Genomic DNA, 27,174 nt, shown 5'->3' with positions numbered 1-27,174 from the left:
TTGGGGTGGTCATTTGGTCATTTTTGCACATTTGGTCATTTTTTACATCTGGGGGTCCCCCAGGGACCTGGGGGTCCCTGGGGCTCCGGGGGTCCTTGGAGGTTGTAGTTTGGCAGGCAAGGAGTGTGTGTGTAAAATGTGGCATGGATCGGGTCAACGGGTGCGGAGATATAAGCAGGGAAAAAGTGTGACGTGTGACGTGTGAGCACATTTGGTCATTTTTTACATCTGGGGGTCCCCCAGGGACCTGGGGGTCCCTGGGGCTCCGGGGGTCCTTGGAGGTTGTAGTTTGGCAGTCAAGGAGTGTGTGTGCAAAATTTGGCATGGATGGGGGCAACGGTTGTGGAGATATGAGCAGGGCAAAAGTGTGACGGACGGACTGACTGACTGACTGACTGACTCACTCACTCACCCACGGACAGCCTGTGGAGGTTTTGGTAGTAAATGCGACCTACGGTCGCAATAAAGCCCTATATGGTTTCTGATCAAAAGCCTCAATCTGTGGTTGGCTGCATATAGAACAGCAGGAGTATAGGTTTAGTATGATAACACCTAAACCTCATATTTCTACATATTGTGTTATGCAAATATGTTAGGAAACATTGCGCTAGTGTGGGACTCCTTTTGTTGTTGTTTCACACCATGTTTCAGTCATGAGATGTTATCGCGCATGTGCGTGCGTGTTTCTTTCAGAGGTGTCAATTATTGAGGTATAGAAGCTGCCATACCTTGCCTCCAGGGAATTAAAAATGTCTCTGACTATCTGCGTTGATTATTCTGTTATTACATTACTTTAAACTAACTACAATGCAAATTAGAACAAAATGATCGCTTTCACAAGGTATTATATTCTCAATCTCCACCCCTATCTTTACAAATCTTTAACTCCCGGTTCAGTAGGTTGGTAAAATGCAGTAAAATAATTCTATCCACTGATAGTAATCATCATCATCATCATGCCTGTTGCTAAGGTATGGCAACATGACTGGTGTCCGTGTGCAAGACACCAGTAGCAGATCTTTTGCTCCTTATTTTTATATTAACCACTTGAACCCTAGTGTCCAAATTCTGAGAACGTTAGCCAACAATAGCAGATCTACAGAGCTTGTAGATCGGCTACAAGCTCAATGAAGCTATATGGAATCTGTTGGGGTCCCTGCTTCATCTCTCTCTCAACTACGGGGTCCTTGGCCTGAAAACATTGAAGACCCCTGCCTTAGCTTTAGCTGAACTGACGCCACTGGTGTCTTCCCATCTGCTCATCTTCTTGCTTTCCCCTCTCTGTATGAGTTGCTGTGTCCTCTCTGTTACCTCGCGTTCACCTCCTCCTCCTCCTCGCATGACTCTATCTGCTCCTCCTCCCTCTGCACCTCCTGCTGGGAGAACTCTGTAGCTCTCCTCCTCCTCCTTTCTCTCCGCGTCCTCCTTAATGTCCTTTCCTATCCCATTTTTCACTGATGTGTGTGTAAGCACGTGTGTGTGTGTGTCTGTGTGTGCGTGTGTGCGTGCGTGTGTGCGTGTGTGTGTGCGTGTGCGTGCGCGCGCGTGCATGAGTCCATTACCTGTGCCCTGTATGAGAGCAGATCGTGAAATGAGACAACCTGCAGAGTTGAAGAACACTGGGTTTAATGCATCTATATACACACACTAGCGCCACTACACTACACACATCTTAATGATATCACCATGGAATAAATACACACACACACACACACACACACACACACACACACACACACACACACACACACACACACACACACACACACACACACACACAGCAGTGTTTTATGATGGTGTTAGTTTAGGCTGCAGTCCTGTTTGTTTACCATATTTGACAGTAAATATTAAACACTCAAATACATGCATGCATTAATGCATCATTCCATTTTCTCTTGTGTGTGTGTGTGTGTGTGTGTGTGTGCGTGTGCGTGTGTGCGTGCGTGCGTGCGTGCAGGGTGTTTCTGGACTGTCTGATCAACCCTCTCCAGGAGCAGATGGAAGAGTGGAAGAGAGTATCCAACACTCTGGACAAGGACCACGCCAAAGGTACACGCACACACACACGCACGCACACACACACACACACACACACACACACACACACAAACACACACATGCACACACGGACACGGACACACAGACCCATACAGTATACTACACACATTCATATGTGGAGATGCACACATACCTTCATACACACAGTTATATACAGTGTGTATATCATGGCTAGGGCTGTCACGATTATGACATTTTACATGACGATTAATTGTCACTCAAATAATTAAGATTAACGATTTAATTGTGTCATTGACAATTACATTCCTGTTTGGCTTGTAGGCTTTGAAGTTGCACATGGCAGATATGACACATAACCTAAATATACAAAGAAATTACTTACATATTTGACAACTTAACCTTGATAGTGGAAATAGCCGATCTACAAGCTCACAACGCGTCGCAAACATTTGACAATGTTTGAAAATATGAACATTTTTCAACATGTAAGCGATTATGACGATTATGACAAAATAATTGCGATTATGTCAAATAATGGCGATTAGACGATTATGTAATAATTGTGACAGCCCTAATCATGGCTCTCCCCTCTGTTCTTCCTCTATTATGCAGTCCATCCACACATACTGTAGGAAATGAGACACCATCTCTTTAAGGGTTCATCACAGGAGGTCGTAATATGTACAGTATGCTAGCTCTCTCTCTCTCTCTCTCTCTCTCTCTCTCTCTCTCTCTCTCTCTCTCTCTCTTTTCATATATGAACTTCTTCTTTAACCACTTGAACCCGAGCATCCATATTGCAAGCTCACTTGCTTGTAGATCGTCTGTCTTTGGCGAAGTGATTTGTTTGTAGATGGGAGGGAAAAAAAGCGGTCCAAGTGCAATGCCAGTTCAGATTCAGTCTACAGCGTTACGTGGTTAACCACTATTATTACACGGCTTGGTTGAATGCTTGATTCTGATTGGTCAATCACTGAATTAAGTCATTTCTGAATAACCACACTTGAACTAATAACTAATAGCAGATCTGCGGCTGTTTTCGGCAAAGGAATTAGCTGTACATGGAAAAAAGAACGGGCCAATGTATAGACCAGTGGTTTTCAACCATTTTCATATCCAGTATTTATTCAGCATTTGAACCACCGACCACCATTTGATGAGATTTAGCCTCTCAGACCCGAAACTTTGAATATTTTGTAATGATGTTGGAGAGACAACAGGCAAATTTTGATCAAAATTACAATTCTTGTTAAAATGATTGCGTAAAATGAAATCAAATGGACCTGTAACCAACCAACTTTGCATCATTTTGCTGGGGACCACCTGGAACCCCCCCCCCCCCCCCCAAGGACCACGGGTGGTCCCCAGACCACTGGTTGAAAACCACTGGTATAGATCACTGGGGGGGCCCCCGGTCAACTGAAGGGTCTAGGTAGGGTTTAGGTGGTTAACTTTTTCTTTTGTTTTCTGGTGTCTCCGTCCTCCTCTGTTGTTCTCCCGTCGTTCGTCTCTGTCTTCCATAACGTGTTTTGATTCCAATTCCCCGCCAACGTCGTCTCCCTCCAATGCTTGTCATCATAAAAGCAATGGAGGAAGAGGAGGAGGAGGAGGATGAAGAAGAGAGTAGATCTTCAGTTGCTGGTCAGTCAGTCTCCACAGTAAAACCCTGAGTGTCAGTTTAACACTTAAGAGTGTAAGAAGAACGGAACCCTTACGTGTTAAAACTGAGACTGAGGATTTTACTGTGTAGATTCCCTTTGAGGTGTTTCCTTTTAGCGTGGCTTTAGCATGTCGCGTGTGTGTGTGTGTGTTTGTGTGTGTGTGTGTGTGTGTGTGTGTGTGTGTGTGTGTGTGTGTGTGTGTGTGCGTGCTGTGTGTGCATGTGTGTGTTTCCCTCGGCAGAGTACAAGAAGGCACGCCAGGAGATCAAAAAGAAATCCTCTGATACTCTGAAGCTGCAGAAGAAAGCCAAGAAAGGTGAGGAGACGAATTGACTCATCTTACTTCTTTTTATTTATTGTGTCATACTCAGAAGCAGATCTCTGATAGTGATATCAAAGAAAGGGACCTGCACACTGTCAGGATCTTGCTAAAGAAATTGCTCTTTATTCGACGTTTCGGCTGTTAGACCTTCATCGCGACGGACAGATTATTTTTCTAAAATATTTATTGTTTCAGAAATGCGTAAACAATATACGTATACTGTACGGCATATGTATGCTATTTTCAGGCTTTTTGTGCTCATTCTTTATTTTGTTTTACTCCTGGAACTGCGAACGTGAAAGCCTGCTTAAAAAAAGAGATTCACCTCACCTCACTGTAATTGTGTTGTGACAATAAGATTGACTGATGATTAATTGACCGCACCAAACCTTTTTAAGGCCATGTCACACCGATGCAACTCCTTGCAACTGCCACTGGGGATAATGGTTGAGAGTAGTTGCGAGTAGTTGCATGTTGCAAGGAATTGCATTGGTTTGGACCACGGTTATAATAGTTTTGGATTTTTCCATTAGTTTTTATTTTTATTAGGTTTGAGGTTTTGTTTTCAATTACAGTTTAGTTTTTATTCGTTTTTAAGGTGAGGTTGCTAGTTTCGTTTCGTTTTTATTTTTTGAAAATGCTTAGTTTTAGTTTAGTTTTTATTAGTTTTAGTGTTAGTTTTAGTCTTTTACATAATATGGGGTATTTGTCAGGGGTGAGATTAAAAAAGCTACGGAAAAAGTATTGTCTAATAAAGAAAATCTACAAAACATCATATTGTTGAGAGTGGCAGGAATGTTGAGACATACAACTTCTCTCTTTGACCTCACCAACTGGTGTTTTTTATTTTTTATTTCTACAAAAGACAAAAGACAAAAACTAGGAGATTTTTTTCTATAATTTTTGTTTATTTTAGTTAGTTTTGTAAACACACAATACCGTTTCAGTTAGTTTTCGTTTTTTTTAAAAGCTTAGTTTTTATTTTTATTTCAGTTAACTAAAATGTTTTTCCATTCTAGTTTTAGTTTTTTAGTTAGTTTTCGTTTACTATAATAACCTTGGTTTGGACTGGCCTTTGCAGTGGTCCAAACTAGACTACAATAATTCGCTCCTTACTGGCCTCCCGGCATGTGCATGAAATCCCTCCAAAAATCCAGAATGCCCCTTCAACCAGCCAAAATATTCACATGTCTCCCCCCTTCTCCGCTCCCTCCATTGGCTCCCAGTTACTGCCCGCACAGAGTACAAAACACTGATGTTGGCCTACAAAGCAGCCAAAGGTACTGTATGGCACCCCCATATCCTCAAAGCCTAATTCAGCCCTGCGACCCCTCCCCCTCGCTCAGATCAGCTAACACGGGGAAGCTGTCAAGAACCTTCCCTAAGGCCATGGCTACACGGAGCTGGATATTTGTGAATCTAGACATTTTTTGGTGCTGTTGGGGCTTGCAGCCACACAAAGCTGGATATTTTGGCAGTGAATCTGGATATTTTTCAATCCGGATAAATAAGTGGAGACATTGAAAAATATCTGGATATCTGGATCCGTGTAGACATGGAACCCGGATATCTCTGAAGACTTTACTGTGTGTGTGCTTGTCCCCCTAGTGGAGGTCTGGGGAATCAGATTATTTTAGACCTAGATATCTTTGTCGTGTGGACATAGATATTTTTCTATGTGGATATCTGAAAAACCAGGATATATGAAAAATCCAGCTCTGTGTAGCCATGGCCTTAAACATCCGGGATCACTTCTGGCTCCCAAACTGTGGAACGAACTGCCCGCTGCAGTTAGAACTGCAAACTCACTCCCAATCGTTTTCCTAATCTGAAGACTCAACTCTTCAGACTCCACCATAGACCGTACCGCTTGCCGTAGCACTTGCCCTAGCCTCGGTGACCTTGCAGGCTTATGCAAAGGTTAAAATGTAAGTTAGATATCAGGTTATTTAGACCGATTTCAGGTTCATTTGGTGCGCTGGCATCCTATAGTTTGTATAGTTTCAATATGCAGATTATTCTTTTTATAAAATGCTGTTTTGACTGATGATAGATTCTTGGTTTACCTATGATCCTAAATTATTTCTATGCATTTAGTTTGATGTATTACCTTGTGTTTACCTTGCTTGCTGTAAGTCTCTCAGGATTAAGAGCGTCTGCTATAAACGCCTAGTAAATTGTAATTGATTGAATATTTTCAATGACGATTGGGAAACATTTCTCTTTCTTTTTCTGTCTCGACTCGTGGACCATTCAACTCCCTGTCTACTGCCATGTGGCATCCCATCATGCACCGCTCCATCCAGCTGATGTGTTTGGTAAGCTGCTGCACACCCACACACATACCCTTCCGTTGGTTTGATCCATCACCCACCTAACTGCTTCACAAAAAAGTACTTAATTGAGCTCATATTGCGGTGATTAAAGTCCCAAAACACTTTATTTATGTTTTACTTTTTCCATGGAGATCCTCGCATCATGTTTGGTTGCTGTCTGTTGTTTCCTTTACAGTTCTGAAATTATGGTTTAGAAAATATTCAAACAACTGGAGGTCTGCTTCTTGGGAAAGAAAATCGTGTTCTGATTGTCATGCATATGCTAGGTGCACTGGACGCACCTGGCATAAATTAATGCAATAATTTCATTACCGTAAGGCGTAAGCAATGAAATTCTTCATTTTGTTACATTTGGGTCAATGTATTAATTTATTTAATAATAGATTGTCTGTTCTAGCTAAATGTTGTCTTTTATAACATGCCCAGAATAGGGACTCTAGCCTTCATGTGGGTAACTTTTGGGTCATCAAGGCCAGAATTATATACAGTTGTAACTCTGGAATGGAGAGACTTGGAGCATGAGGTGTTGGTGTGGGCAGGCGCTAGTCTCACGTAGCCAGACAGCTATTCTGCAATCTCCGAATGCTTTATAGAGTCTGGAACTACACCTCCTGAAATCCGAACACGGAAGTTGGCATATGTTTGTCATTTCCGTTCCATTTCTGCTAAGCAGCAAGCTATATATGCTTAGATGATTTTGATTTATATTATGACACATGTTTTAAAGATTAGTCTTTTGGGCTTTTATGCCTTTATTGATAGGACAGTAGACTGACAGGAAATGGGGGGACAGACGGGGAGAGAAAGGTCGTCCGGGTATGACGCATTTGACGAAAGGCTTTATCGCTCGCTTATGATCAGAACTTCCATGCTCCAGTGTGACCGGAAGCATTTGAAAACTGTGGTAGGCAACAGTCTGGCCACGGGAGACTAGGCAGGTGCAGTCTTTCTTCCTCTTGTTAAAGGTAGAGAGAGAGGCGATGGCACGAAACATAAATCATGAGCCAGTATCCAGCGCTACCAAGACCCCTCAAGGAAACTGTCAACTGCAGTACATTTTTCAGAAGCTCGTCAGCTAAATCCCTAGCAACATTGTGACAAACTGCCCTCCCCCCACACACACACACACACATGCACATATACACACAGATGCTGAAACCATCTCCAGACCACTCTGGTCTGCTGAAATATGTTCTCAGATATTTTGCTGGTCGTGTGACTCATATAGTATCATTCATTTGTGTGAGTCACATCTTGAGGTCTATGAGCTGGAGAACAACGACCGTGTTACAGTATGTTGACTCCAAGGTTATTGTAGTTTTATTATTTTTCATTCATTTTAATTTAGTTTTGGCTTTGTTTTCAGTTAGTTTTAATTCATTTTAATGTGGGCATGCTGTTCAATTTTGTAATAAAATTTGGGGAGGGGGGATTTTGAAGCTATTTGTCAGAGGTAAGATTTAAATGTTTAATTATAAATATATATTGGGGCACGTCGGTAGCATTGTCGCCTCACAGCTATATAATAAGGTCCTGGGTTCGATTCCCGCCATGAGCACTGGGGGCGTGTTCTCTCCTCCGCGTCATCTGTGCTCATACCCTAGGTGGGGTTGGCGAAAGGGCCAAGCTCACAGCACATCACTTTGTGCCGCACTGCTATTTTTGAAAAAAAAAAAAAAAAAAAACCTTGAAAGTGTGAGAACTACCGATTTAGAAGGCATTTGTAGAATCGGTTTCAGGTCTTAATTAATGTGTGCAATGTCCTCTATTCTCCTGGTAATGTTACTGCTATGTGTTACCCACTGAATTATACAGGGACCCCAAGTAAACAAGAAAAAACAAACAAATCCTTTGCCTTTAGAACAAGTAGGTCTGGTTTTGATGTATCATTAAAAGAGACTTATTATGATTGGAAACAAGAGCTTGTTATCCCTGCCGACAAAAAAAAGGACTTGATGGTTTCCAGCATTTAAGTCAAAACAAACAGGACCCAGCATCGACCCTTGAGGAGCCTCTGATGTGGGCGAGCCACTTCAGTGCGACGGCCCTGTCATTACACCGCAAAGAGGAAACTCTCACTGCACTGGTATGAATGTCATGAGAGATGGATGGAGGGAAAGGGGTGCGAGACGGGAGTCGAGGATGGGAAGAGAAAGGCAGGAAGTCACCCATTGCATTACTAAGAAATGTAATTAAATGGAGTTAACCACTTGAGTGAGCCCTGTGTACTTGGTTGAATAGGTCCCCAAGGGATCTGTACGATCTATACACTTTTAATACTTCATTAGTCAGAAATGTAAACAACATGTGGAACAGCAAGACATTAAAGCTAAAGGAATAACACAAAAAAAGTCATGGGGACCACAATGTTTCCATTGTGGTGCTATGTATTCAATTCATCAACATTGCATAGTATAGACAATTAACACAATAATACATGTCATCAACAAATACAAATACTGTATCGTCGTCGAAACCTTGTATGTCCAAAACCGTTCGTTTTAATCATTTAAAAAAATGAACTAAACTAGTGAAAACAGCCGATCTACAAACACACACTACTTTTGTGCGACGGCCTTGTCTGATGAAGCAGGGCTTTACTTCGCGAAAAAACATACACATTTGAACTTGGAGATAAAAGGTTTCTGCCCTGCCTGACGATATGTACTAAAGAGATGATAGATCATTTCTTTCTGGTCAATTTAGAAAGAGACCAGTGTTACACGTCCTTTCATAGATCGTGTCAGGGCATTCCACGTGTTAGTGGTAGAACAGTAGAGTGAGAACTTTTCCATGTTTCCTGCTAATTTTCCCCTCTACATCAATCCTCTTCCAATCTACGAGCCCACAAAGCCTCGCCACGGTTCATGTTGCTAAAAGACTGACAGAGCGAAGGGGAAGATGGAAACAATAACAGAGAAGAGGGAACCCTCACTGTGTTGCTATGGAAGCAATAAGTGAATGAAGGAGGGAAGAATAATCAAAGAGAATAACAGTCGGAAAGAGCTGGATGACAGGAGAGGGAGATCCTAACGTGTGTATAGACAGATTTCCTGAGCGACACTATAGAGCAGGGGTTCCCAAACCTTTTTGTCTCAGGGCACCGAGGCACCCCTACCAGTGATGTTACTAGGTTTTCAATGTAATGGGTCCCGGGACCCACAGGTGGTCATTCAAATGGGTCCCAGAAAAGTTTTATGAGTCCTCACTCCTCAATATAAAGTTTACGCGCGCAAAATGGCGTCGGACGTCGGTAGAATCAAAACATTGACGTTTCTATCGCCTGTTTAAGACTTTCTACGTGGATTTTATTTGTGTTAACGTAGGGTAAAGTAGGATGCTTTCACCCATGAACAATGGTGGTGTCTGTGGATTTTTTTTTTCTTTTACCGCGACGCGGTAAATTATTTTAACATGGACTCCAATGGAGGCGCATCCCCGGGACCCCAGGACCATGACATGAATGAGTCCCTGGGTGACTTGAATGAGTTTTTGATGCGGGATGCGCACGTAATGACATCACTGCCCTACATTATAATTTTCACTCCCAGCACGTTATATTTATATAGCATATCGTCGTTGTCGGGTGGAAACCTTGTATGTCCAAAACCGTTCGTTTTGTATTTATCATCTATAAAATGTACTCGAGGCGTTGTGTGCTTGTAGATCGGCTGTTTTCACTAGTTTTGTGTGACAGTCTCGTATGATGAAGCAGGGCAAAAGACATGAGGAGATACGAGGTTTCTGCCCGACAGTGACGATATTTTAGTGATTATGTTGCGAGGAAAATGTTGAGATAATAGCCATTGTGGTTAGAACTGACTGAAAATAACTTTGTACTCCATGTTTAAAATGATATAAAATATTTTTTCAAGTGTCCAAATAAATTCCAAATATTATCAAATTATCACGCGGCACCCCAGGGCCCCGCCCACTTTGAAAACCCCTGCTGTAGAGGGCGCCACCGCCGTTTCTGTGGTGTAAACAGTAGTGTGAAGTAATTTGTAGCCTACACTTAACTCATTGAGTGCCTATCCCGAATATGTTCGGGATATATTATCGCATACCAGAGTGCCTATCCCGAACATGTTCGGGATATAAAAAAAAAAAAAAAAAAATTTGAAAAAAAATTTTTTTTTATTTTTTTTTTGGACCCCATCAAATCTAGTGAACATGATTTCAATCGCGATTTTGCATGTTCCACCCCCATACAACCCCATCTAACATACAGGGCAGCCATGTTTGTTTACATAACATGTAAAACATAATGGCGATTATCTCAAGAATGCCTGAACGGATTTCCAATCGGATTTTTTTGTTTGAAAGCTGTGAACAAACTGCACAAATCCACTTCAATGCAATCCAGGATTGCATTGGATTTTTTAGAGCTCATTCTTCTCTGTTTTTTTCCCATGCATGAGGTGTGCAAGGTTTAATCATGGCTAAGTTGACGAAAATAAGGCTTCTAAAATGCTTGGTAACCAATAGCTAACTTCAAGCTAACTTCATCCTCTTCCTGTACATGCACAAAGGAAAGTGTTCAGGCAAGTCATGGCTGCAGGGCTTCTGCATATACCAGCATATCTCTATGGGATTTTCTATGGCCACTGGGCGCCCTCTAGTGGTGAACGGGGTGGCACTCAAAGAGTTAAGTACTGTTTGCGACCGTCAGGGAGCAGTTTACTATGAAAACCTCCACCGGCCGTCCGTCCGTCTGTCCGTCGGTCACACGTCACACGTCACACCTTTGCCCTGCTCATATCTCCGCATCAGTATGACATCACACCACATGTGTACACAAACCTTTGTGTACGTTGCTGTGGCAACAGTCTGTTGTTGCTGGTCTGTTAGTGTACGTTAGCAACCACCTTAGCAACCATGGTTTTACCCTAGCAACCAACTGTTTACCCTAGCAACCAACTGTTTACCATAGCAACCATGTTTTTTTACCCTAGCAACCAACTGTTTACCATAGCAACCAGATACGCAGAGCAGGGATCTCCATATATGGGCATAAACAGGTGACATCACACTGATGTCAGATACTCAGAGCAGGGATTTCTCCATAATATATGGGCATAAAAGGGATTCTGTTAGGGATCTCCATATATGGGCATAAAAGGGATTCTGTTAGGGATCTCCATATATGGGCATACAAGGGATTCTGTTAGGGATCTCCATATATGGGCATAAAAGGGATTCTGTTAGGGATCTCCATATATGGGCATAAAAGGGATTCTGTTAGGGATCTCCATATGGGCATAAAAGGGATTATGTTAGGGATCTCCATATATGGGCATAAAAGGGATTCTGTTAGCTGTTAGTGATCTCCATATATGGGCATAAAAGGGATGCTGTTAGGGATCTCCATATATGGGCATAAAAGGGATTCTGTTAGGGATCTCCATATATGGGCATGAAAGGGATTCTGTTAGGGATCTCCATATATGGGCATAAAAGGGATTGTATCCCAGATGATGCCCTGTTAGGAGATCCACACTAACAGAATCCATATATGGTCCTACCGACAGCTGCTATAAGCCAACCCTGGCGATAAGGTCTGAGTCGAAGAAATGCTTCTTTCCTGGCAAGAATTGCCCCTTTATACTGTAGGGCTTGTTTGTGTATTGTATGACATCACGCCACATCATCGGCTGAGGACTGTGTGATGTCATCATATCTCCATATATGGAGACATAAGTTGCTCATGCCCAAATATGGGCTGGTGAGGTCAGACTTAGTGTGATGCGTAGGTTATCTCCATATATGGAGATTCAACTTCAATGAGTAACCATGGCAAACTGTCAACTGCCCGTATGTCTTGATAATTGGTAAAACAAACTTTTGGCCTATTTGTGGAGATAAGCGACCAACGGTCACTTATCTCTCGATTAGGGAGTCTTACTGGTACTTAAGTACAGTATTTCTCATTTTCAAAAATGTTACTTCTACTCCACCACTGGCTGCTGTTTACACCGCAGCAATGGCGGCGGCACGCTCTACAGGGGAGCGCTCGGGAAAACAGTCTATAGCATGGGTCCTCAGAGTTATTACAGGGGGTCCTCCAAATCTTTGAGTGATAGAAAGTTTTTTTCTCCTTTTTTATATTAACCACTTGAACCCTAGTGTCCATTATGAGAACTTTAGCCAAAAATAGCAAGCTCAAACAAACACACACACACACACACACACACACACACACACACACACACACACACACACACACACACACACACACTGTGGTGATCTCTGCGTTGTGAGCTTGTAGATTGACTATTTTCGTCAAAGAGCTTTGGTGTAGAGGAGAAAAAGAGCAGACTAAGTAGAGAGAGAAAGGTCAAGTTTATTAAGTAGTGACGGTTCAAGTGGTTAAATATCTGAAAACACGAATTGACATGAATCCAAAATACACTGATAATTGTGCTGTCAAACGATGAAACTATATGGAATCTATGAAAAGGTTGTGGAGGTCCCTGCTTCATCTCTCTCTCAACTAAGGGGTCCTTGGCCTGAAAACGTTGAAGACCCCTGATCTATAGATGTAATGAGGGTGGGAAGAAGTCGGAAAGAGATTAAGGGGAACACAGTGTTGAGAACGATAGGGACAGATCATGCACAGAATGTGAAATAGTATTCATATTGTGGAAAACCAGAATACTCTCTCTCTCTCGGTTGAACATTTTCCCTGGAAATATGAGAGTGAGAGACAAATCTCTGATCCATCCATTGGACCCAACCACATAACTAGCCTGTAACTCTCACCAGAGAAATAAAAACTCTTAATTGCATGTTTATGTCCCCTCTGGAACGCACACACACACAGACACACACGCAGACGAACAAGATTACCGAAAGATTTCGTTTAAACGCTCGGCCCTGGTGCGAGGAATTGGGTCTGTTTTCTTTTTTTCACATTTTTTTATTTTTCTGCCAAGCACACAATGTCCCCGATAACAAAGTACTTCCTTTCATGGCCTTGTAACATGAGGACAGATTGGAACCTGTCATGAAGAAAAGAAAGAAAATGTGTGTAAAATGGTCTTATTTCTTTTTTCCCCCCCTTTCATCGACGGAACAACATCGGGGAAATATAATATTTCTTAATCCCTTCTTGATTGTGTTCTTCTGAGATCAAAATAAGGGGGTGAAGCTGTTGTTATTTTCAGACGTTTTCTTTTCATGTGGCGAGAGATGCTTGGCGAGGATTTCCCAGATGGGGGGAGGGGTGGGAGACTGCTGTTTTTGAAGCTTGACGTTTGAAATCGGCAAACTGGTTCGCACTGTAAACAGCCTTGTGTTTATATCCGTTTATATTTCTCTCTCTCTTCCCTGTCTCCTTAAGTCTCTCTTTCTGGCTACCCGCCCTGTGTCTGTCTATCCATTTTGTTTGTGTGTGTGTGCGTGCGTGCATATGCATGTACATGCTTGCTCCCTGTATGTATGTATAAAAGTGTGTGTGTGGGCATGTATATGTCTGTCTCTGTCTCTCCCTCCTTCCCTCCCTCTTAATTCAATTCAAAGGATTTATTGGCAGGAAAAATCATACGTTTACATTGCCAAAGCAAAAGCGGAAACAAATCAGTCTAAACGAAACAATGTATGTACAATTAAATATAAATGGGAATAGATAATAGTGTAATGTTGGATCTTCGGTCAGAAATAGTTGACAGCAGTGTTTCTCTGTCTCTCTCTGTGTGTGTGTGTGTGTGTGTGTGCAGGCCGTGGAGACCTGCAGCCCCAGCTGGACAGTGCCATGCAGGACGTGAATGACAAGTACCTGCTGCTGGAGGAGACGGAGAAGCAGGCCGTGAGGAAGGCCCTGGTGGAGGAGAGGAGTCGCTTCTGCACCTTCGTCACCATGCTGCGGCCCGTCGTGGTCAGTGCTGGAGTCAACCGTAGATAGAAAAACATAGATGCCTCATTCGCCGCTCCAGTTCGTTGGAGCACACAGTGTTGATTTTGATGCCAGATTTTGATTTCGTTTTAGCATAGTCTTTTGAATAATATTCCATTTAGTTTTAGTCATAATTTTAGTGATTTAGTCTAGTTTTAGTTGACTAAATATCATAAGATCTTTGTCGACTAAATCTACAGTTGATTTTGTCGACGTACGTAAATGTATTTTGGCAGGCCGTGATGGTGTTGAAATGCCTGATTGTACACTTGGTTGCACTCTGAAAATAGCCGAGCTACAAGCTTACATCGCGCGTTGCAGTGCAACATGCTGTGTGAGCTTGTAGATCTGCTATTTTCAGGCACGCTGCCACTCAAAGTGACTAGTGGCCAATCACAGCGCGTGTTTTCCGGGACTTGTCAGAATCTTGGGTGCGTTTGAATAAACGAACGCCCAGAGGGCCCTCAGTTCCTATAACCGAACGCACCCTGGGTTAAGAAAAGACCAGCCTCTGATTGGCCTACCTAGATCACGCTGGGCCTACTGAACGCTCTATTCTGTGATGCACGCAGAAGCTTGCCCTCTCGCAAAATGGCGCCCGCAATCCAGAGCCGGAGATGGCGTCTACCTTTTTATGTTTATGGAGTTTTTCATGTCAAGGACCACTAATTTGATGTTTATTTGGTTGCGGACCCCCCCATCTGAGAAGGTTTTGTTTCAGGAACCCCCAGAAGAGAAGATTTGTGTTCAAAGTATTCCAATACTTTCAAGGTTTTAAAACAAATGTTCCAAAATAGCAGATCAGAATCGGCTATTTTCTGCAAAGGTTTTCCCTAGAAAAAGAATAAATGGATGCTGGGGTTTTAAGTGTTTTTTCAAATATTGTGGTGCACACAAGGCAACCCACACAGTAAAATCCTAAGTGTTAATTTAACTCAGAGACTGTATAGTGAAGAAACCGCCGCTGATCTGCCAGTAGACTCGGGTGAGATGCTGGAGCCAAAAGGAAACCAAATGGACAATTAAATCTCAAAATCTGATTTATTTATTTTTTATATATAGCAAGCTTTTGGTCACTCAGAGACTGTACAATTTAAAACTCACACTCTGAGTTGCAAATGGATAAATAAACACTTTACTTGTGCAGACCAACCGTTGAACAGAAACGCTTGGGAGAAAAACATCTCAGTAAAACGGTCATATTTTATATTGTTGCAAATGTTGACCCCCTGGAAATTGGTGGCACGTTTTTACAGTATGAGTATTCTTCTCATATGTCGTTTCTCTGATGATTTGAGCTCAGTCATGCTGCTTTTCCTGGCCAAGTCTGTCATGAAAAATGACAGATTATCGTGTGTGTGTGTGTGTGTGTGTGTGTGTGTGTGTGTGTGTGTGTGTGTGTGTGTGTGTGTGTGTGTGTGTGTGTGTGTGTGTGTGTGTGTGTGTGTGTGTGTGTGTGTGTGTGTGTGTGTGTGTGTGTGTGTGTGTGTGTGTGTGTGTGCGCGCGCGCGCGCGCGCGTTTGTGTGTGTGCGTCCGTGTGTGTGTTAGGAAGAGGAGATGACCATGCTGGGGGAGATCACCCACCTCCAGACCCTGACAGATGATCTCAAAGCTCTCACCATGGACCCCCACAAACTGCCCCCCTCCAGTGAACAGGTACACACACACACACACACACACACACACACACACACACACACACACACACACACACTGCCTCTTTTACTCTCATTGCTCTCCCATCTCTACTCTGTCTGCCTTCTCTTTACTCTTTATTTCACTCTCTTCCCCACTCCCTCTCATTCTTTCTCACACTCACTCGTTCTCATCTCCCGTCTTCTCCCATTCTTCCTCTCTGCCTCTCCCTCCCTTCTTTCTTTCCTCTCTCCCTTTCTCTCTCTGTCTCACTCCCTCTCTTCTCTCTCCAATCCTTCCTTTCTCTGCCTCGCTCTGTTCTACTATTCACACTCCTAATTGCTTTTTTCCTTTTTATTTTCTCTCTCTCTCTCTCTCTCTCTCTCTCTCTCTCTCTCTCTCTCTCTCTCTCTCTCTCTCTCTCTCTCTCTCTCTCTCTCTCTCTCTCTCTCTCTCTCCCCAGGTCATCGTTGACCTCAAGGGTTCAGAGTGCACCTGGTCCTACCAGACTCCGCCCTCGTCACCGAGCACCACCGTATCCAGGAAGTCCAGCATGTGCAGGTCGGTTACCACCATACACACAGCAAACCCTCACTTTAAAGACGGGGTGAAATCAAAAACATGTTTTTCACACTTTTAGAGGATATCTGTAGTGATAATATGGCCATACCTAACACTAGATGCCAAAACAATAGAAAATAAACAATTTTTGTGTATATTTATATCAAAGGTCCCTAAATAGGTCATTCTTAATTACTTCCTGTGAACAGAAATTCAAAAAGTGATGACATGAGAGAGTTTTTGAATATAAATGAACCTTTGATTACATTCACCTGTTTGTTTCCCATTGCTAGCTCCCATTACTCAGATTGTAAATCCCATCGCCTGAAGGGCTGGTCCCCTCGGATAGGTTCAGAAACACACAGGCTTCCTTTTCAAACTGAAACTTCAAAATAAAATACCCCAAAATAGTCATTTCATTGGGTCTTTAAACTTTTCCACCCAAACCAAGGTCCCACTGTCTGTCCTCTACTGCCCCCCTGTGCACTTCTGATGGTACTGCAGCCTGAAGCTAGAAGGAAAGATATTAGTGCACACAGTCTGAGATGTTCCTAATTCCTCCTGGCCCTTTTGATTTTAGATTTAATTTTGGTAAAAATACATAACATTTTCAACACAATATAACTTCAACCCAGGACAAAAGTGTAATAAAACACTTATTTCCAACCCTGGACCTGGGTTGCATGCACTAGCCCTCTGGTGTCACTTTCCTGTCACTCTATACTGTTCTATATAGTATGTAAAGGCAACATAAGAGATAATATATCATAGTATAATAGTGTTGCTTAACCACTTTCAACCTGGCAACCCTATTTTGGGTGTGTTATTATAGGTGAAAGTTGTGTTGCAGAGATCTACTGTACAAGCTCACAATGCATTGCATTGTGACACATTGTGAGCTTAGATCAGCTATTTTCACTATTCATTGTATTATGAAGTATACTGGTGACACCGTATTGGTATCAGGGCATTCTGTTTTCTGTATATCTCTCACGGTTTGGTGGTATACTATATCTTTCATTGTGATGTTTCTTCATTTGACTCCTAGCTATTGTGTTGCTATTCATATCTGTATCTTACAGTTCTTCTTTTTTACTCTGTATCTGTATTTTAGAGAGCTTTCATTATCCGCTTGGAGGAGGTGGATTTTGAGGCTTTATCGAATAAACTAAATGCGCATTAGTTAATGGAAACGGGTCAGCCAATGTGAATAAATTATGACGTTCTGGTCCATCGTCCTTTAAGTTAACACTTTCCCCTGCCGCTTAATGTCCATTGTATAGCGTTAGCCCACAAAACAAACCGGTTGTTACACACGGAGTGACACGGACTGTGTGTAAATTCCTCCCGTTTTCATAACGTGCCAGGCTGCCATCTGTAGCTCTTTACAGACTGTTGTGCAAAGACAACCTCCGACAGAACCAGTGGTGGGCAAGGAGGTAGGGAGCGCTTCGCTGTGTTCAGCTGAGTCGGCTCATGCGACCGCCACTAATTCGAATGACACCCGCAAAGGGAAACAGGCTAAATTCGCTTTGTCTTAATGCGCATTTCTGATAATTCGCTTCCTATTTTCGAATACGTTTATGGAAACATGACTTGTGTCTCTCTCTGCGTCCTGCAGTAGTCTGAACAGCGTCAACAGCAGTGACTCTCTGTGTCTCTCTGCGTCCTGCAGTAGTCTGAACAGCGTCAACAGCAGTGACTCTCTCTCTGTGTCTCTCTCTGTGTCCTGCAGTAGTCTGAACAGTGTCAACAGCAGTGACTCTCTCTCTCTCTGTCTCTCTCTCTGTGTCCTGCAGTAGTCTGAACAGTGTCAACAGCAGTGACTCTCTCTCTATGTCTCTCTGCGTCCTGCAGTAGTCTGAATAGCGTCAACAGCATTGACTCTCTCTCTCTGTGTCTCTCTCTGCGTCCTGCAGTAGTCTGAACAGCGTCAACAGCATTGACTCTCTCTCTCTGTGTCTCTCTGTGTCCTGCAGTAGTCTGAACAGCGTCAACAGCAGTGACTCTCTCTCTGTGTCTCTCTGTGTCCTGCAGTAGTCTGAACAGTGTCAACAGCAGTGACTCTCTCTCTCTGTCTCTCTCTCTGTGTCCTGCAGTAGTCTGAACAGTGTCAACAGCAGTGACTCTCTCTCTCTGTGTCTCTCTGTGTCCTGCAGTAGTCTGAACAGTGTCTCTCTGTGTCTCTCTGTGTCCTGCAGTAGTCTGAACAGCGTCAACAGCAGTGACTCTCTCTCTCTCTGTGTCTCTCTGTGTCCTGCAGTAGTCTGAACAGCGTCAACAGCAGTGACTCTCTCTCTCTCTGTGTCTCTCTGTGTCCTGCAGTAGTCTGAACAGTGTCTCTCTGTCTCTCTGTGTCCTGCAGTAGTCTGAACAGCGTCAACAACAGCGTCTCTCTGTGTCTCTCTGTGTCCTGCAGTAGTCTGAACAGCGTCAACAACAGCGTCTCTCTGTGTCTCTCTGTGTCCTGCAGTAGTCTGAACAGCGTCAACAACAGCGTCTCTCTGTGTCTCTCTGTGTCCTGCAGTAGTCTGAACAGCGTCAACAGCAGTGACTCTCTCTCTCTCTGTGTCTCTCTGTGTCCTGCAGTAGTCTGAACAGCGTCAACAGCAGTGACTCTCGCTCCAGCGGCTCCCACTGCCACTCCCCGACCTCCCACTTCCGCTACCGCACCTCCTCCTCGTCCTCCTCGGCCCTCCCCCAGCAGACCCCCGCCCGCCTCTCCTCCGTCTCCTCCCACGACTCGGGCTTCATCTCGCAGGACGCCTACCAGTCCAAGTCGCCGTCGCCCATGCCCCCCGAAAACCTGCAGGTACGACCAGCACCGTGACTGCTCCCTGCCTCTGAAACCCTCTGTGTGTGTGTGTGTGTGTGTGTGTGTGTGTGTGTGTGTGTGTGTGTGTGTGTGTGTGTGTGTGTGTGTGTGTTTGGTCGGCAAACACCGCTGGTGTGTTTTTGTTGTCTGCACTTGTTCACCACATGAACCATATTATAGAGCTGGGCAATTAACCAGAAATGTACCGAAACCGATATTTAGATCCAATAATCCACTTAATGTTGCCGATTGGCAATTTTTTTATCTGATTAACCACTTAACCCTGTGTTGTACAATGGTGCTGTAGCTAAAATATCTACAAGAGATGCAACAATTACTCATCCCTACAATATCGTCATAAAAAGGTCAATATCGTTGTACTCATGATATTTGATTGTCCTTGTTGGCCAGCCCTGTAGACATACTAGTCCTCCAGATAGACTAGTATATGTAGACATATTGGTCCATCATCAGCTTAGACCGCACAGGTAGCTGCTCATGTATTATGTACTGTATATTCATCTATATTTTATAAACTACTCCTCCCAGCCAGGATCCATAATGATCTGTTTTTTATTTCATCCGCAGACATTGTTGCACATGCTCTTAAATGCAAGAACACAATGTGCACACAAGTGCCCGTGAGACACACATGAACAACTGCACGTACACATGCGCAGAAAGCTATGCGGATTACAGGTGCACAGGTCTACACAAGTGAACACACGCGCACACACACACACACACACACACACACACACACACACACACACACACACACACACACACACACACAGACCATCCTAGCTGTTGTATCCTACTTTCCTTTCCACGTATGTGGTCAGAGAGAACCCTCCCTGGTTGCTATGTTACCGTGTGCTCATTAGCAAGGAGCTGTGTGTGTGTGTGTGTGTGTGTGTGTGTGTGTGTGTGTGTGTGTGTGTGTGTGTGTGTGTGTGTGTGTGTGTGTGTGTGTGTGTGTGTGTGTGCTGAGTCACCCTGGCAGTCATTAGAGCAGAGAGACAGACAGCTGTGTTCCCTCCGCTGTTGTCCCCTACAGGGGTTTGCCAACCACTGGGTCAGGGCCCCGGGGAGGGCCGCAAGAGCACAGAACACGGACACTGCAAATTAGGCCTGCTAGATTAGGATCATAGTAGTAACTATCATAAGATCATAGTAATAACTATCATAGGATCATAATAAACTAGACTAGATCATTTTTTAAATCATAAATCATGACTGCTTCTATCATATTTATATTACAAATTCTTAACACCCTGACACATATGTGTCTGGCTCTTTGATAAGCTTTCAAGGGAAAGATATGCAAACATTTCAGTGTCATCAGTAATTTGGATTACGTTTTTTATTTGCCTCTTGCATAAAAGTCTATACTATTTAACTACTACTACAGTATGTAGTTGGTGTTATAAAAGTAACATTAAAAACCCTGATCTCACCTTCCTGTAAATGTTCACCACTGCACCAAGCAAATAAGGCAGAACAAAGAGTCTGTCAAGACACAGACACCCCGAAGGTGCATCCAATACACACACAGTCTGTTCTGTTCCTCAATAGCACTGCTTCCAAAGGCAAAAGGGACAAACAGTCACTTGTCTTTTTAGTCTGTAAGTAACTAAAATGTTACTTACACTCTTGGTGCACTAATGTGGATATAGTCTCACACCACTGCTCGTCGGTGCTGGAGCACTTAACACTACGGTGCAGACCGTTTTACCTACCCAGAGAATTTCCTTGTGTGTTGCTGACGGCTGTATACATCCCACCAGAAGTGAATGCATCCGAAGCTATGGACGAGCTAAGCGATGTCATTTGTAAGCAGGAAAATAAGCACCCGGAAGCCATTTCAATCGTGGCGGGGGACTTTAACCACTGCAACTTGAAATCGGTGTTGCCGCACTTCTACCAGCACGTTAAGTGCCCAACAAGGAAGGTAAGGACGCTGGATCACTGTTATTCCACCATCAAGGATGCCTACAAAGCGGTCCAACGGCCCCACTTTGGGAGATCTGACCACCATGCGGTGCTACTACTACCTGCCTACAAGCAGAGAATGAAGAGCGAACAACCCAGGGTGAGGTCTGTACAGTGCTGGTCCACAGATAATGTATCTAAACTCCAGGGCTGCTTTGAATCGACAGAATGGTCCATCTTCAAAGACTCAGCCACAAGTTTGGATAACTATGCTGACACTGTCACCAGCTATGTTAAATTCTGTGTGGATAATTGCATCCCAGCGCGAACCGTTCGCTCCTATCCCAACGAGAAGCCGTGGATGAACCAGGATACTCGTCTGAAGTTGAGGGAGCGCCGAGCCGCTTTTCAATCTGGGGACGAGGAACGGTACAAAAAATCCAGATACGACCTGAGGAGGGCGATCAGAGACGCTAAGAGACAATATAGGGACAAACTGGAGAACAACTATAGTGGCTGTGACGCACGGCGTATGTGGAGAGGGCTGCAGGCGATTACGGATTACAAACCGAAGCCGGCTGTTATTAACACCTCGGACTCTCTACCGGACGAATTGAACAACTTTTTCGCCCGCTTTGAATCTCACAACACGGACCCAGTTACACCGGTGCGGGGTACACCCGGTGCGGTGGAGCTGCAGGTGACACAACGAGATGTGAGTAAAACTTTTAAAAGCGTTGGGACTCATAAGGCGGCCGGTCCTGATGGGATTGCCTCACGTGTCCTTAAGTTGTGTTTTGACCAGCTTTCGGGAGTCTTTACTGACATTTTCAATATGTCCCTGTCATTGTGTGTGGTACCGTTGTGTTTCAAGGAAACCATAATTGTACCCATAGCAAAGAAAAAACCTGTCACCTGTCTTAATGATTATCGCCCTGTGGCTTTGACCTCTGTTCTTATGAAGTGTCTGGAAAAAATGGTTATATCACATATAACGCACATTATCCCTGCCAATACTGATCCATTACAGTTTGCATACTGTGCTAATAGATCAGTCGATGATGCTATTTCTCTCGCACTACACATTGCCTTGAAACATCTGGAGAATAAGAACTCTTATGTCAGACTACTCTTCATAGATTATAGCTCTGCCTTTAACACGATTGTACCATCTAAGCTTGTGTTGAAACTCAGGGGTCTTGGTCTGGGCAGTAGTATCTGCAACTGGCTGTTTGACTTTTTGACAGGCAGGCCACAATCTGTACGAATAGGGAACAAGCATTCATCTAAGATATTGACCAGGACTGGAGCGCCCCAGGGCTGTTGCCTCAGTCCCTTGTTGTATAGTCTGTTCACCTATGACTGTGTTGCCAGGTGTGGAAATAATTCTATTCTCAAATTTGCAGATGACACCACGGTTATAGGACTAATATCCAACGATGATGAGAGGGCCTATAGGAGGGAAATTGAAGAGCTAACCCTATGGTGCCAGAATAACAATCTCTCTCTAAATGTTAGTAAAACAAAAGAGATCATCGTTGACTTTAGGAAATCTGAAGTCAATCACAGTCCCGTAACCATAAATGGTTCACCTGTAGACATAGTGGACAGTTTCAAATTCCTGGGTGTTCACATAACAAACTCACTCACATGGTCTCAAAACAGCGAAGGTATCCTTAAGAAAGCGCAGCAGCGATTGTACTTTCTGCGGCGCCTCAGGAGATTTGGCCTAAGCACCAAGGCTCTTGTTAATTTCTATCGCTGTACCATAGAAAGTGTATTGACAGGATGCATAACAGTGTGGTTTGGTAACGTGACTGCTCAAGACAGTAAACAGTTACAGAGAATTGTGAAGAGAGCTGCCAAAATCATTGGCACAGAATTACCACAGCTACACACAATCTATAACACACGCTGTAAGAAAAAGACAGAGAACATCTTAAAGGACAGCTGTCATCCCGCCCATTCCCTGTTCTATCTCCTCCCTTCAAAAAAACGTTACCAGAGCATCAAATCTCACACCACCCGTTTCAGTAATAGTTTTTATGCTCAAGCAATCAGGTTGCTTAACGAAGAGATGGAAGCGAGACGTAGGTAGTCATGTGCAATATACGCAGTTTTTAAACTGTACACTGTCACACTGTATGGTTGTTTTGTTGTTTTTTGGGTTGTCCTGGGTGACCTGTTGTTGTCGTATTGTTTTGTGTGCAATAAGGCTGAGAGTGCTCTTGGCACAAGCATTTCATTGTTTGTCTGTACTTGTATGGATACGCATTTGACTAATAAACCGAACCTGAACCTGAACCTGAACTAAAGTCTATCTTAGTAGTCTGTAAGGAACTAAAGTTTAACCACATTAACCCCTATTATAAACAAATTATAATATTGAAAATAACAATAATAGCAGATCTATTAGCTCACGTTGTGAGCATGTGATTTTCTCTATTTTTCAAAGAAGTCAATAATGAAAATTGGTTCTAGATCAAGATTATATTCTTAATATAAAACTATTTTATTACAATCTGCCAAGATCTAAAAGCTGACTTGCAAAAAAGAAATCAATGAAAATCACAATATGGCAATTAATATAAAAATAGTCTTTTCAGTTTTATCTCTTTTGGAACACTGCCATAGTTTTGATAGTTTCTTTCTTTTTTTTTTACTGGTCATGATTCTGCAAAAATGCCCATAAACGTTTGCCTTTGAATGTTGCAGTCACAGCTCTTTGCGTACCGTTCAATTTGTTGAAAGTGCTTCTGCCTCATTTAACGGAACAAGCCATCTCCATTCTAGGCTCAAGCTTAATTCATACTTAATTTTATACATCGCACAATTGTGTTGCTTGCTGACCGGAAGTGCTTTTTCAGTTATTTTCGGCTTTACAGTGGTATAGGGGCTGCTGCAGCTTAGCATTTTATTTGCAAATCATGCTAACTCTTGCGCTTTGCACTGTTGCTTCTGCTGTGCTTTATTGTTATGTTGTAAATTGTGTTTTAATTATCAGCCATAATGTGCTCTTTCTGATTCTCTCTCTCTGTGTCTGTTTTCTGTCTGTCTGTCTGTCTGTCTGTCTGTCTGTCTGTCTGTCTCTCTGTGCATGTGGTGCATCTACTTCTACTAATGTGGCATTTTCTTGGCTGCCCTGTGCATTATCCAAACTGCTGATGCTGTGTGTGTGTGTGTGTGTGTGTGTGTGTGTGTGTGCGTGTGCGCGTGCTTGCGTGTGTGTTTGTGCTTCCGTGTATGTCTGACTGGGCGTACCCTGTCTGGGCTTGTACAAATCCCTGTGTTTTTGTGTGTCTGTATATTTGTGTGTGTGTGTGTGTGTGTGTGTGTGTGTGTGCGCGCGCTGCTGCCGCATGGCTCTGCTGTATACAGCCCGCCGTCTCTCCTTCGTCAACCGTCACTAACAACACTCAGACTGTCAATGAGGACTGCTCCTCTTCCTCACCCACACACACTGAGCCCGACCCCACCTCTGGTGTAGAACAGGTGAACACACATCCACACACACACACACACACACACACACACACACACACACACACACACACACACACACACACACTTACCATCCGTCGGTTGATTGATCTCATCAACAGACAGCCTTTCATTGACTCGTGAATTATCCACGTTTTCATGCCCTTGTCATTGTCTGTCATCAGTGATTCCCAACCGGGGACGATTTTGCAAGTGGGCCCCCAGATAAATTGGCAAAACACTATACAATACAAAACACTTGATAATATAACAAAAATAAATGTATGTAAACAAAATGGTCTTGGTATTTCTTTTTTTTTTTCTTTCTTTCTTTAAAACCTTGTTAGGAACTTAAATTTGACTACGTTAGTTCCATTGATTCAAGTCGGGAACACAATCGGTTGATTGCTCATTAAAATAGACATGCTCTGAAAATGCACACAGCCCACCTATCAGACCACTAAACACTACACAGCAGGCGAATGGCTGCCGTGGTGAGTGGTCAGACGGGTGGGCCGCAAACGCTGATCCAGTTTGGGAACCACTGAGTCAAAACCATAGTCATTGATTTTGAATTATGATTTCTCCTTCCCTCCCTCCCTCCCTCACTCATTCAGTTGTCAAATGGTTTCGACCACCACGTTGCCCCCTATCTGCATGGAGCGGTACTGCAGTCGCCAGACGGCCACCATCTCCTCCATCCATCCCTCACCTCCTCCCCCTCCTCTCCCCTCTCCTCGCCCTCCTATTCGCCCACCTCTCCCATGTGGCCGTGGTCTCGCCAGGGCTCTAGCCTATTAGGGGAGTTCCCGCCCTTCTGCCCCCTGGGGGCCGGAATGGTCCCCTCTTCCAAAGTGCCCACCTGGAAGGTTTGTTCCTCGCCATGACTCTCACTCCTCTCCATTGTCTTTTTGTTTGATCTTTTATGTGTCTTTCCTTTTGACATCTTTTCCTGGCTTCCTTTCCCTTGGTTTCTGGTCTGCCCCTGACCTCCAACCCAGTGGTTCTCAACCTTTTCAGGCCGTGACCCCCAAAATAATCATAGTTGAACTGGGGACCCCTCCACCCTGACGAGCACTAAGACTTGAGGCATAAACATTTTGTATAACACGGTTCTATTGTGAAAATAGCAGATCTACATGCTCACCACGCCTCGCGTCGCGAGGCGTGGTGAGCATGTAGATCGTCTATTTTCACAATTTCTGCCTCTAATATTAGACAATTTGGCCATTGTATAATTTGTCATGCTAGAGGTATTAAGAAGTCCTTAAATTGACACTTTAGAAATGTGCATATACCCTCTACACACTTACACTTTATGTTGGTTTGTTTACTGTTGAGTGAGAACAGTGAGCACATTAAGTTTATCATCAGGGGACCCCCCCAAAATAATTTGGGGACCCCCCTGGGGGGTCTCGACCCACAGGTTGATAACCAGTGCTCCAACCCAGCCATGTTACCACTGCACTGTACTTCCTGGTCAGAAAGGCTTTGAGGCTGCTAATGTCTTATTTCATTTGAAAGGTTTCTCCTCCCATTTAGTTTGATGTCCATCAACCACACAGATAGATGGATAGATAGACAGACATTTATTGATTCCGCGGGGGATAATGAACAATAGTATACTGCACTATGCAGGACAAAAAAACAATAAGAATACACACAATAACACAATATAAGATGTCAGACAGACAGACAGACAGACAGACAGACAGACAGACAGACAGACAGACAGACAGACAGACAGACAGACAGACAGACAGACAGACAGACAGACAGTGTCCCCACAGACAGAGCTCCACCTGACAAGACATCTTATATCTTACATCTTAGGTCTTATTGACACTTTAACCCATTTCCCCTGTAGGCCAAGTTAGTCTGACCACATGAACCCCAGTGTCCCTATTCTGGGGTGGACATTTCACACAAATTGCAGATCTACCGTACAAGTTGTGAGCTTGTAGATATTTAGTGTAGAGCAGAAAACAGGAGGGCGCGTATAGAGCCCTGGGGGATCCCGGTAAACTAAGTACTGTATAATAGGGTTTGAGTCCAAACATTGTCACAATGTGGAACACAATCAGAACTCTCTCAAAAGGCCAAACCAAACTGACAATTAACAATCATTTTTATTCACGGCTCTCTGCGTCTTCCTAGCTAGGCTCACATAAGTCTTACCGTAGCCGGACGATCAGAGATCTCCGCACTGCCTACTGATCGACTAAACTAATTAATACAATTTAATATTTTAATTAAAATGTAAAAAATATATATTTATATGTTTTAATGACTAATGTAGGACTGGGCAAAGCCTGGCCCCTATGACCAGCCCATGGTCAACACACTGAGGAGGAGCAAAGACAGGAAGGAAACTACAGATCCCAGCAGCCACCAGGGCAGTGATGTCACAACACCAGGAGAGGAGCCGCAGAGAGCCAGAGCCTCCTGCTCTGCAACAACACCCAAGGTGAGATCATGAGACGTGTTCAGCAGAGACCTTACATCTGTTTGAACA

General features: G+C 43.6%; 1 protein-coding gene across 1 annotated transcript in view; it reads left to right on the top strand.

Moving 5' to 3' along the window:
• LOC308293025 (protein MTSS 1-like) overlaps positions 1-27,174 on the top strand; it is a gene marked incomplete at both ends in the record, with an annotated part of 99,137 nt that overhangs the window by 69,486 nt on the left and 2,477 nt on the right. Inside the window, 9 exons of the mRNA XM_080735455.1 lie at positions 1,958-2,049; positions 3,922-3,996; positions 6,309-6,320; positions 14,057-14,214; positions 15,782-15,889; positions 16,332-16,429; positions 19,019-19,241; positions 25,379-25,528; positions 26,959-27,126. Coding sequence (XP_080591581.1) covers positions 1,958-2,049; positions 3,922-3,996; positions 6,309-6,320; positions 14,057-14,214; positions 15,782-15,889; positions 16,332-16,429; positions 19,019-19,241; positions 25,379-25,528; positions 26,959-27,126 — 1,084 coding nt within the window. The remainder of the gene's footprint in view (positions 1-1,957; positions 2,050-3,921; positions 3,997-6,308; positions 6,321-14,056; positions 14,215-15,781; positions 15,890-16,331; positions 16,430-19,018; positions 19,242-25,378; positions 25,529-26,958; positions 27,127-27,174) is intronic.

Source organism: Nannobrachium achirus (genome assembly GCF_963921795.1).
Source record: "Nannobrachium achirus genome assembly, chromosome: 10".
Taxonomy (NCBI): Eukaryota; Metazoa; Chordata; class Actinopteri; order Myctophiformes; family Myctophidae; genus Nannobrachium; species Nannobrachium achirus.
This window is presented reverse-complemented; position numbering and strand designations above follow the sequence as displayed.